The 13165-nt window shown below is 41.0% G+C and overlaps 1 protein-coding gene across 3 annotated transcripts in view; it reads left to right on the forward strand.

Annotated features, from left to right (window-relative positions):
• LOC106592241 (protein mono-ADP-ribosyltransferase PARP14) overlaps nt 1-13165 on the forward strand; it is a 43902-nt gene that overhangs the window by 20945 nt on the left and 9792 nt on the right. For all 3 annotated transcript variants that reach the window (XR_006757572.1, XM_045689481.1, XM_045689480.1), the window contains 5 exons: nt 4446-4718; nt 8531-8755; nt 8836-10538; nt 10778-11014; nt 11341-11562. Coding sequence is in view for 2 of the 3 variants with exons in the window: in XM_045689481.1 (XP_045545437.1) it covers nt 4446-4718; nt 8531-8755; nt 8836-10538; nt 10778-11014; nt 11341-11562 (2660 nt within the window). In the remaining variant the exon portion in view is untranslated. The remainder of the gene's footprint in view (nt 1-4445; nt 4719-8530; nt 8756-8835; nt 10539-10777; nt 11015-11340; nt 11563-13165) is intronic.

Consider the following 13165-nt stretch of genomic DNA (forward strand, 5'->3'; position numbering starts at 1 on the left):
ACAAATTCTTATTTACAATGACGGCCTAGGAACCGTGGGTTAACTGCCTTGTTCAGAGGCAGAACAACAGATTTTTACCTTGTCAGCTCGGGGATTCGATCTAGCAACCTTTCGGTTACTCGTCCGACGCTCTAAAGCCACTTGGCTACCTGCTGCCCCCTTTCTCCTTCCCTATATCCGTTTCCTTATTTTCTTTCCTAGCTCTCTTTCCTTCTTTCCTTTCCTAGCTTTCTTTCCTTTTTTTATTTTCTAGCTTCCTTTCCTTTCCTAGGTTCCTTTCCTCTTTTCCTAGCTCCCTTTCCTTTTTTACTTTCCTAGCTCTCTTTCCTCCTTTTTCCTAGTTTCTTCATTTTTCCAAAATTCAGTTTGGGATATTCCTGAATTCTGTTTTCTTGGTAAAAAGTTTCCTGGTTTGGTTTTTCTTTTTCGGTTTTTCAAAAATAAAAATGTTCACAGAGAAACATGTCAAAGAGTCCATGTCAAAGCCTAAAAGCGCCAACAAGGGTCAATTTTGACACCAAGGGTTCATAAATGTCGTAATTTCTTAACCTTTTTTTGATCTTTCTGAAATTTTAGGAAAACTATTTTCTGACAAGCACACAATTCACCATGATTTCGGTGATAATAGGGAGGAATGAAGCTTTCGTTCTTTTTTTATTTTCTTGCTTCCTTTTCTTTCCTAACTTCCTTTCCTCCTTTCCTAGCTCCCTTTCCTCTTTTCCTAGCTCTCTTTCCTTTCCTAGCTCCCGTTTCTAATTTCCTTTCCTAGCCCCCTTTCCTCCTATCCTTTCTGAGCTTCCTTTCCTTATTTCCTAGCTCTTTCCTCCTTTCCTAGCTATCTTCCCATTCCTAGCTCCCTTTTCTCCTCGACTTTCCCAGCTCATTTCCTTTCCTCCTATCCTTTGAGCTTCCTTTCCGTCTTTTCCTAGCCCCATTTCCCTATTTTATTTTCCTAGCTCCCTTTCCTTTCTTCCTTTCCTAGCTTAATTTCTTCCTATTCTTGCTCTCTTTCCTTAATTTGCTTATTTTCCTCTCCTACTCTCTTCGCTTTCCTCCTTTCCTAGGAAGGGGAGCTGGGAAAGGGGGAAATTAGTCTAGGAATCGAGGAAATGAAAGGAAGCAATGGGGAACAAGGAAAGGAAGCTAGGAATGGAGGAAAGGAAACAGAAGTAGGAATGGAGGAGGGAAAAGGAAGCTAGGGAAGGAAAGGGAGCAAGGAAACAAGGAAAGTAAAGGGAGTTAAGAAAAGGATCGGAGGAAAGGGAGCCAGGAAAATAGAGGGGAGCAGTGGCAATTTTAGCATGTAAATCTTGGTGGGGGCAAAAAAATAAACAAGTGGGATGCATGCCAGCAAAGCCACTACACAGCACAACACTAAACAATACATTAATTGCACTATAACGGTGACAAACGGTGCCCACAAACTGTTAGAGCCTACATAAAGCTGTCCCAACCTCAGAGTCCCAACACCTTACCACTGCTACATCTGGCTTTCAGCGGAGCCTTGTCTGGTAGCAAAACAGTTCATTCAGCATCATTTACTGCCTTTAAAAAAAAACATATCTGATATGGCTGATTTGCTTAAACAAATGTGGTTTCTACTGACAATTAAGAGGACGACAAGCGGATAAGAAGCAATCCGTAATTTCGATTAAGACATTAATGAGCGAGCTAGGACGAATGTAGTCAATGTAACTATTTGTTATATGTACAGTGACAGAATTCAGAACGTTCTTACAGTGTTCTCCCTGTACACCAAGTCAGAACCGTAGAATAAATAAAGGGGCATATAAGCAGACAATGAAAGCTCTTACAGTATTCGATGATTACATTTCTCAAAAACAGGTTACAGGCTACATGTGCACGTCAAGGTCAGAACAGTAAGCGAAATTAAGAGGTGAAAATAGATTATTAGGGTGAGGCACATGGGCTACTAACAACTTACTACACAATATACACTTAGTATTAGTTTCTCAGCTACTGTAGACATACAGTTGAAGTCGGAAGTTTACATACACTTAAGTTGTAGTCATTAAAACTCGTTTTTCAACCACTCCACAAATTTCTTGTTAACAAACTATAGTTTTGGTAAGTCGGTTAGGACATCTACTTTGTGCATGTGTAACGGTTATCGTCGGATTTGACCAAAATGCAGCGGGGAAATGTGCACTCATCTTCTTTATTATAAACGGACAAGAAGGAGAACCAAAATAAACACGTACACAAAGAAAACACAACGACTATTCACAGGCTGGTAAGGCACAAGGCTATACACAGAACAATCTCCCACAAAGTACTCAACAAACACATACCTATATATAGGACTCTCAATCAGAGGCAACTAGAAAACGCCTGCCTCCAACTGAGAGTCCAACCCCAATTAACAAAACATAGAAATACAAAAGACTAGACAGAACATAGAAATGCACTAACATAGAACAGTGCCCAAAAACCCCCGGAATACATAAATCAAATACCCTACTAAACAAACCACCACCCCAAACCACATAAAACAAATACCCTCTGCCACGTCCTGACCAAACTACAATAACAAATAACCCCTATTACTGGTCAGGACTTGACAGCATGACACAAGTATTTTTCCAACAATTGTTTACAGACAGATTATTTCATTTATAATTCACTGTATCAAAATTCCAGTGGGTCAGAAGTTTACATGCACTAAGTTGACTGTGCCTTTAAACAGCTTGGAAAATTCCAGAAAATTATGTCATGGCTTTAGAAGCTTCTGATAGGTTAATTGACATCATTTGAGTCAACTGGAGGTGTACCTGTGGATGTATGTCAAAGCCTACTTCAAATTCAGTGCCTCTTTGCTTGACATCATGGGAAAATCAAAAGAAATCAGCCAAGACCTCAGAAAGAAAATTGTAGACAAGTCTGGTTCATCCTTGGGAGCTTTTTCCAAATGCCTGAAGGTACCATGCTCATCTGTACAAACAATAGTACGCAAGTATAAACACCATGGGACCACGCAGCCATCATACCACTCAGGAAGGAGACACGTTCTGTCTCCTAGAGATGAACGTACTTTGGTGCGACAAGTGCAAATCAATCCCAGAACAACAGCAAAGGACCTTGTGAAGATGCTGGAGGAAACAGGTACAAAAGTATCTATATCCACGGTAAAACGAGTCCTATATCGACATAACCTGAAAGGCCGCTCAGCAAGGAAGAAGCCACTGCTCCAAACCGCCATTAAAAAAAGCCAGACTACAGTTTGCAACTGCACATGGGGACAAAGATTGTACTTTTTGGAGAAATGTCCTCTGGTCTGATGAAACAAAAATAGAACTGTTTGGCCATAATGACCATCATTGTGTTTGGAGGAAAAAGGGGGATGCTTGCAAGCCGAAGAACACCATCCCAACCGTGAGGTACGGGGGTGGCAGCATCATGTTGTGGGGGTGCTTTGCTGCAGGAGGGACTGGTGCACATCACAAAATAGATGGCATCATGAGGGAGGAAAATTATGTGGATTTATTGAAGCAACATCTGAAGACATCAGTCAGGAAGTTAAAGCTTGGTCACAAATAGGTCTTCCAAATGGACAATGACCCCAAGCATACTTACAAAGTTGTGGTAAAATGGCTTAAGGACAACAAAGTCAAGGTATTGGAGTGGCCATCACAAAGCCCTGACCTCAATCTTATAGAACATTTGTGGGCAGAACTGAAAAAGTCTGTGCGAGCAAGGAGGCCTACAAACCTGACTCAGTTACATCAGCTGTCAGGAGGAATGGGCCAAAATTCACCCAAGTTATTGTGGGAAGCTTGTGGAAGGCTACCTGAAACATTTGACCCAAGTTAAACAAACAATTTAAAGGCAATGCTACCTAATACTAATTGAGTGTATGTAAGCTTCTGACCCACTGGGAATGTGATGAAAGAAATAAAAGCAGAAATAAATAATTCTCTCTACTATTATTCTGACATTTCACATTCTTCAAGTAAAGTGGTGATCCTAATTGACCTAAAACAGGGAATTTTTACTAGGATTAAATGTCAGGAATTGTGAAAAAACAAGTTTAAATGTATTTGGCTAATGTGTATGTAAACTTGCGACTTCAACTGTATTTACCTCTGTGCCAAATTGTGTGCTTTTATCACAAAGTTTTCTACTGAGTCCACATTTTCAGTTTAGCAGCGTACCACTACTATTCAAAAATATAGATTATTTCTTAATTCCTCTATATTAACACAGAAATCATGGTAAATTGTTTTTTGTTGTCGGTAACTAGTTGTCCTAAAAATGTTTTTTTCTTTTTAAAGGGTTTCGAAATTATGGCAACTAGGCTTTTTTCCTGGCACAGTTTGTGACAACAGACAATTTCCACAGAAAGAGTTTGCCCCCTCTCAACAATTCTTATATTAGGCAGAGTTTCTTGCCTTTACATTTACAGAAATCAATTTGTTCATTCTCAGCTGCTACTGGTCCAAAAGACTTACTTCAGGGTGGAAACACAGCTCCTCCTGAGATTCAGGGGGAGATGGTTAGTGTGAGTGCACCAACGGACGAGGAAGAGCAGGGGTCCACCTCAGCCTTGCTGCAGAACATTCAGGAGAGTATGGACCATGAGTTATTGGAGATGCTGGTGGAGAATGTTTTAAAAGGTTCGCCTTCTGCATCAGAGAACTTCAGTCTGGAGGTCCTGCCTGACACCTGCTTGGCTGTTGTGACATTTCAAAATGCAAAAGGTAAACAAATAAAAAAAGTGAACAGCTTAAACAGTGCTTTCGGAAAGTATTCAAACCCCTTCACTTTTTCCACATTTTGTTACTTTACTGCCTTATTTTAAAATTGCTTAAATACACTGCTCAAAAAAATAAAGGGAACACTTAAACAACACAATGTAACTCCAAGTCAATCACACTTCTGTGAAATCAAACTGTCCACTTAGGAAGCAACACTGATTGACAATAAATTTCACATGCTGTTGTGCAAATGGAATAGACAACAGGTGGAAATTATAGGCAATTTGCAAGACACCCCCAATAAAGGAGTGGTTCTGCAGGTGGTGACCACAGACCACTTCTCAGTTCCTATGCTTCCTGGCTGATGTTTTGGTCACTTTTGAATGCTGGCGGTGCTTTCACTCTAGTGGTAGCATGAGACGGAGTCTACAACCCACACAAGTGGCTCAGGTAGTGCAGCTCATCCAGGATGGCACATCAATGCGAGCTGTGGCAAGAAGGTTTGCTGTGTCTGTCAGCATAGTGTCCAGAGCATGGAGGCGGTACCAGGAGACAGGCCAGTACATCAGGAGACGTGGAGGAGGCCGTAGGAGGGCAACAACCCAGCAGCAGGACCGCTACCTCCGCCTTTGTGCAAGGAGGAGCAGGAGAAGCACTGCCAGAGCCCTGCAAAATGGCCTCCAGCAGGCCATAAATGTACATGTGTCTGCTCAAACGGTCAGAAACAGACTCCATGAGGGTGGTATGAGGGCCCGACGTCCACAAGTGGGGGTTGTGCTTACAGCCCAACACCGTGCAGGACGTTTGGCATTTGCCAGAGAACACCAAGATTTGCAAATTCGCCACTGGCGCCCTGTGCTCTTCACAGATGAAAGCAGGTTCACACTGAGCACGTGACAGACGTGACAGAGTCTGGAGATGCCGTGGAGAACATTCTGCTGCCTGCAACCGGTTTGGTGGTTGGTCAGTCATGGTGTGGGGTGGCATTTCTTTGGGGGGCCGCACAGCCCTCCATGTGCTCGCCAGAAAAAGCCTGACTGCCATTAGGTACCGAGATGAGATCCTCAGACCCCTTGTGAGACCATATGCTGGTGCGGTTGGCCCTGGGTGTAAGGGCTGTCGTCGTAATAAAACCAAGGTGCAGCGGAGGATGTGTGTTCATCTTGATATTTAATGAAAAAAGGAGAACACTACAAAAATAAACCAAAGACAGCAAAACAGTCCTGTCAGGAAAAACTCTCAACAGAAAGCACTAGACAGAAACAATCACCCACCAAAACCCAAAGGAAAAACAGGCTACTTATGTGTGACTCCCAATCAGCAACAACAAACTACAGCTGTGCCTGATTGGAAGCCACATGGCCAAAATCAACGAAAAACAAACCAACCTAGAAAAAAGAACATAGAACGCCCACCCAATGTAACACCCTGGCCTAACTAAAATAAAGAACAAAAACCCCTCTCTATGGCCAGGGCGTTACACTGGGTTCCTCCTAATGCAAGACAATGCTAGACCTCATGTGGCTGGAGTGTGTCAGCAGTTCCTGCAAGAGGAAGGCATTGATGCTATGGACTGGCCCGCCTGTTCCCCAGACCTGAATCCAATTGAGCACATCTGGGACATCATGTCTCGCTCCATCCACCAACGCCACGTTGCACCACAGACAGTCCAGGAGTTGTCGGATGCTTTAGTCCAGGTCTGGGAGGAGATCCCTCAGGAGACCATCCGCCACCTCATTAGGAGCAGGCCCAGGCGTTGTAGGGAGGTCATACAGGCACGTGGAGGCCACACACACTACTGAGCCTCATTTTGACTTGTTTTAAGGACATTACATCAAAGTTGGATCAGCCTGTAGTGTGGTTTTCCACTTTAATTTTGAGTGTGACTCCAAATCCAGACCTCCATGGGTTGATAAATTGGATTTCCATTGATTATTTTTGTGTGATTTTGTTGTCAACACATTCAACTATGTAAAGGAAAAAGTATTTAATAAGATTATTTCTTTCATTCAGATCTAGGATGTGTTGTTTAAGTGTTCCCTTTATTTTTTTGAGCAGTATATTTTGTCCCCTCATCAATCTACACACAATACCCAATAATGACATAGCAAAAAACAAGTTTTTCGATTTTTCTTTTGCAAATGTATTACAAATAAACAGAAATACTTTATTTACATAAGTATTCAGACCCTTTGCTATGAGACTCGAAATTGAGATCAGGTGCATCCTGTTTCCATTGATCATCCTTGAGATGTTTCTACAACTTGATTGGAGTTCAAATGTGGTAAATTCAATTGAATGGACATGACTTGGAAAGGCACACACCTGTCTATATAAGTTTGACAGTGCAGTTGACAGTGCATTTCAGAGCAAAAACCAAGCCATGATGTCAAAGCAATTGTCCGTAGAGCTCCGAGACAGGATTATGTCCAGACACAGATCTGGGGAAGGTTACCAAAACATTTCTGCAGCATTGATGGTCCCCAACCTGACAGAGCTTGAGAGGATCTGCAGACAAGAATGGGAGAAACTCCCGAAATACAGATGTACCAAGCTTGTACTGTCATACCCAAGAGGACTCGAGGCTGTAATAGCTGCCAAAGGTGCTGAATACTTACGTACATTTGATATATCAGTTATTTAAAAAAAAATTAAAAACCTGTTCTTGTTTTGTCATTATGGGTTATATTGTGTAGATTGATGAGGGAAAAAAAACAATTTAATCAATTTTAGAATAATGCTGTAATGTAACAATATATGGAAAAAGTGAAGTTGTCTGAATACTTTCTGAATGCACTGTAAGTGCCTCATGAGTTTAGAAAAACTTTCGAAACCTATCATAACTGTAAATGTTGTTTTATTCCTTTGTTTGTGTTTTTACAGTATTTCTACTGTATTATCAACAGTAAAATACTGTAAAACGCACCATACTGCAGCATACTGTAAATTATGGTGCTTTGTGGGAAGATGTTGTGGGCGGGGGAAAATTGCTGTATTTCAAATGGTACTGTAATTCAGCACTGGACCATATTTTTTGATTGGCAAAAACCTTTTGACCACAAGTGATTGCATGGTATTGTTGTTTCCTTCTCATTATTTTGAGGAGTGCCTTATAAGAGGTTATATTTGTTACACCCGTTAGTGAGAGTGCTGTTCCAATTGAACTCATATGTAGTTCTAATGGTTGAGCATTTTGCCATGTCCTCTTGGTCTGTTTTGCTCTGTAGTCGCTGCCAGTTTGGAAGCCTTTGTTAAGGCCTCTAGAAGTGCAAGTGATATAAAACAAAACATATTCATTGATATGCTGTAATGTGTAAAAACATTACCAAACACTCAACCTACTGTGAAATACAAACCCCAACTCCCATCAATGAATTGCATTCATTAATTCATTAATTTAATCATTCATTACAATTACTGTAGCATTAACTTTTTACAGTATAATACAGTCAATTTTACGGTATTGTACTGTGTCATTACACAGTATATGCTTTGATACTGTATTTAGATTAGAGTTGATGTACTGCAATATCAAATACACTACAGTAACTAACTTATCACGAGCTGCCTTTAAATAACTGTCAAATTCACAGCAACCCGTTTACAGTGTAGGTCATATACATATTTGGAAAGTTATGGTTTAGTGTTTACCTAACATGAAAATGTCCAGTTTTTAATTGAGTTGCAGTAATGTTTCATTTACAGTATGTCAAACTTCAAAGAGAAGATCTCCAGAACATAATTCAACATGATTTGCCTGAGTACATTGATTGAAATGAAGAAAAGATCTCAACTAGTATACTTTTTTTTGGCAGCGACTGAGCACTTCATCACAAGCTGCCCCGGGAACAGAACGTTCATTCAAAAACAATTACGAGTCAAACCCCTGGAGATTACAGCAAAAGTGAAAGTTGAAAACATACCGCCTAGGTTTAGTTCAGAACACCTCAGCTTACACTATGACAAATATGAGGTTGTGGAAGACGTTGTAATGACTGAAGAGGACCAATCTGCAATCATCACCTTTCAAGATCCGAAAGGTAAGTTATTAGTATACAGTATGCCTTGGAAAAATGCATATTTTAAAATGATGTATTAACAAATATTTATTGTCTTTTAGCTGTTGACAGAATCCTAAAACAGCAACATAAAAAGATGAAAGTTTTCCCATTTTATGAATCTCTGGGAACGGCCCTGTATGGCAAAGATAGACCCACATTGAAACTCCCTGCTGCCTTCACTGAGAACATTGACCAGGCCATTTGGAGATACCTTTCTGACAAGCAAGGAGTTGCAGAGACCATCCACAAGAATATGGCTGATCACTTCTGCAAAGTAGACTTTCAACAACCTACCGTCCAGTTAAGCCCTCTGCCTTCTCTACTCCAGCAGAAGGATGTCGAAGCCAAGCACATCAACAAGTGGAAGACCACTGCCAAGGCTGTCTTCATTCAAGCCTTGTCTAAATTCAAGTCCTTAGAGCTCCAGATCCAGGCCAACGCATGGGAAGCTTATGAACGTGCAATACACAAGGAGATGTCAGGGGAAGCAGTGGTTGTAGTTTCTGATAAGCCTAGAGGTATTGTGAAAGTGGTGGGATTGGAAGAAGATGTGGATAGGCTCAAACAAACATTAAATGGGATCATGGACAGGATTGCCAACAGCATTGAGAGGGAGAAGACGGGAATAACAGAGGAGTTCCCACTGCCGCTCTCTACCTACCATATACTTTTGCAAGACGGCCTACAGGACAAAATTGCAGGTGAATTTCCAGAGCTGAAAATGACGTACAATCATCAGAACCAGAGTGTAATCTTATTTGGCTTGACACAAGAGGTTTTGGGTGCTAACAGGAAGTTTATGGAAGGAGGGATGGCAGTGAAACGGAGGAGGGTGCAATTAGACAACTATGTCTTTGAGTTTCTGCAGAAGAACAATGAGGGAGTTGAGGATCAGCTTACCAGTTCCCTTTTCACCTCACATGGGATTAATGCAGGACTAGAACTAGAAAGAAAGGGAGTACAGCTCCTGGCTGTCTCAGAAGATGTGCTGAGTGAAGCAGAAAACCAACTAGATACCATTTTGATTTCACAATACATCGATGTTGAAGACTCTAATGTGCTGAAGATGTCAGAGTGGCAAGACCTTGTCACTGATTTGGAGAAAGCTTTCAACACTCCATCAAAGAAATTCATCATCAGGACACCTGGTGTAAATCCAAGTCTACAAGTGGTACTATCTGGCTATAAGCAAACTGTTGATTCAGTCCGGAAAAAACTTGATGACTACTTATGTAAGAATGCTCCAGTTGATGAAACTCTTGAGGTCAAGTCTAAGGCCATTGTCAAATTCATCGAGGAACACAACAAAAATGCTTGGTATGATAAGTTTAAAGACACAGTGAAAGTGTCTTTCAAAGATAAGGACATTTGCCTTAGTGGCATCAGGGTTTATGTCAAGGACTGCATGGACTTATTTCAAAACTTGATATCCTCAACATCCTTTGATATCTTGAGAGTCTCCAAGCCTGGTGGAAGGAAGTTCTTCCAGGAAAAGGAGTCCATGTGTGTTGAAGAAGTCTTGAGACAGACAGGCTGTGTGGTCCATCTGGTTGAAAAGGATGACCAGACGGTCCAGGCTATGGAGGACACAGATCAGAAGGGGTTTGGGAGCCATGGAAAAAGTCTTCAGCAACATAATCATCCAACTTTCTCGACACAGAACCAGCATAGACGGATTCAGAGCAGGGATGGTTCTGACAGAGTGCAGACCAAAGAGGGGTTGACAATCATCCTGATGAAAGGGAACATCCAGGAGGCTACGGTAAACTATCACTATTGTGCCCTTTTCCTGGCTTTTGTCTCAGTTGTCTTAGTTCATTCTTCATTCAATTTAGATTCAATAAAAACAGGATATACAGTATCAGAGATTACCCTTTGGGCACTTAAATGTCATACACTAATAATTGTCATTGAATTAAATCCACAACTCATTTAAAACCAGATATTAACTATGCAGTGCAACTAAAAGATCTATAGCATATTTGTATTTGTCTGTTACAGACTCAGGTGGTTGTGAACACAGTGGGTCTAGACCTGCTACTTCATAGCGGAGCGGTCTCGAATGCCATCCTAAAAGCTGCCGGACCCCGACTTCAAGACCTGATAAATGAACAGGGGACCGCTGGCAGTGCTGCTGCAGGAGCAGTCATCATCACAGATGGCTGCAACCTTAAGAGCAAGCTGGTGTTTCATACCATTGCCCCTAAGTGGGATCAAGGGAAAGGTGCAGCACAGAAGGTAGAAAGCTGTCCACATATCTCACTGACTTGACCAAATGCTGCTATAACCTTTCCAAGTTAAGCGGGTCATTTTGAACAGCCTATTCTTGTCTCAGTCAATTTGTATCGTACATTTTTTAAGTTGTCCAATTCAATATTTTGAAAGGAACCCAGTCTGTTTCCAGCACAGTATGGCCAAACGTGGAAGTCCTAAATGGCTTAGTGGTGGACAAAATCGTAATAACCTACAGTGCCTGGTCCAATAATTACCAATTAGAACACATTTGCTACAATTTCTTTATAAAGGTAACATTAAACAAACATCTTGTGCCTGACATCCCACAGTTGTTGAGTGGAATTATGGAGGAATGCCTGGGGAAGGCAGAGCAGCAGAGACTAGTCTCGATGACCTTCCCTGCCATCGGCACAGGAATCCTATGCTTCCCCAAGGATCTGGTGGCTTCACTTATGCTGGATCAAGTCCTCAAGTTCAGCAGTAAGAAGAAGCACAAACACTTGAAGGAGGTTGTGATTATCCTCCACCCAGGTGATCCAGATACTATCCAGGTATGGAAAGCGGAAAAACATGCAATACTGCAAAATAAGCTTTTAATGCCTTAGACTAAATATCTGCCTAGAGTCTAAGGGCCCAGGGCTGGGTTTCTAAGCGAACATGTGGAATTGTTTTAAAATGGTCACCGTCATACCAAGGATCATTTAGCTATTTGATTATGAATTTTAGGACCCCTCTAGGTATAAAAAAATATAAAACAATAATTTTATGAAACATTGAATTTGGCCTTGCTGCTATTAGCCCATAGAAATAACAGATTAATAAATGGAAAAATATACTGAATGAAAATATAAACACAACACGCAACAATTTCAAAGATTTTACTGAGTTACAGTTCATATAATGAAATCAGTCAATTTAAATAAATTCATCATGCCCTAGTCGATGGATTCCACATGACTGGGCAGGGGTGCAGCCATATGTGGGTTTAGGAGGGCATAGGCCCACCCACTTGGCAGCCAGGCCCATCCACTGGGGAGTCAGGCCCAGCCAATCAGAATGAGTTTTTCCCCACAAAAGGGCTTTATTACAGACAGAAACACTCCTCAGCATCCCAGACGACCCCACATGTAGAGGTCCTGGGCTGGCGTGGTTACAAGTGGTCTGCGGTTGTGAGGCCGGTTGGACGTCCTGCCAAATTCTCTAAAACGACATTGGAGGTAGTTTATGGTAGAGAAATGAACATTGTATTCTCTGGCAACAGCTCTGGTGGACATTCCTGCAGTCAGCATGCCAATTGCACGCTCCCTCAAAATGTGAGACATGTGGCTTTGTGCTGTGTGACAAAACTGCACATTTTAAATTGGCCTTTTATTGTCCCAAGCATAAGATGCACCTGTGTAATGATCATGCTGTTTAATCAGCTTCTTGATATGCCACACTTGCAGGGTACTTTCTAAATGTTATCCGTTATAGTTACAAGTTACCAGTCTGAAATTGTAATCAGTAATGTAATTTTGGGATTACACAAACTCAGTAACGTAATCTGATTACATTCAGTTACTTTAAGATTACTTTCCACTTAAGAAGCATTAGAAGAAGACAAAAATGTATGTTACCAATTGAACAACATCTATTGCAGGATAAATCAATGTTAAAGTGTACATAGCTGGCCTTATATGGATGTTACATTTTACTTTATGGATTGGTTATGTAGGCTTCTTCTAACCCATCATGTTCTACTACATATAATAATACGATTCAATTATATCTTTACATTAAAAACCAAAGTCCATCAGAATTCCAGTCATTCCAATAAATGTTATACCCCTTGATCTTCAAGAATAGGACTTGGAAATATGGAGGTATAGTTTAGCCAAATTGTTTAAGCTGAGCATGACCCCAAAACTAAGGATTTATTAGCCAGTCCTACTGATTGGGCTCATTGATTCGAGTTGAAAAATAAACGCTGCGCTCATGGAATGGCATGCTTTGCCAAGAGTGTGCAAAGGTATCATCAAGGCAAAGGGTGGCTACTTTGAAGAATCTAAAATCTAAAATATATTTTGAATTGTTTAAAGCTTTTTTGGTTACTACATGATTCATTATGTGTTATTTCATAGTTTTGATGTCTTCACTATTATTCTACAATGTAGA

The sequence above is a fragment of the Salmo salar genome, chromosome ssa11, assembly GCF_905237065.1.
Source record: "Salmo salar chromosome ssa11, Ssal_v3.1, whole genome shotgun sequence".
Classification (NCBI taxonomy): domain Eukaryota; kingdom Metazoa; phylum Chordata; class Actinopteri; order Salmoniformes; family Salmonidae; genus Salmo; species Salmo salar.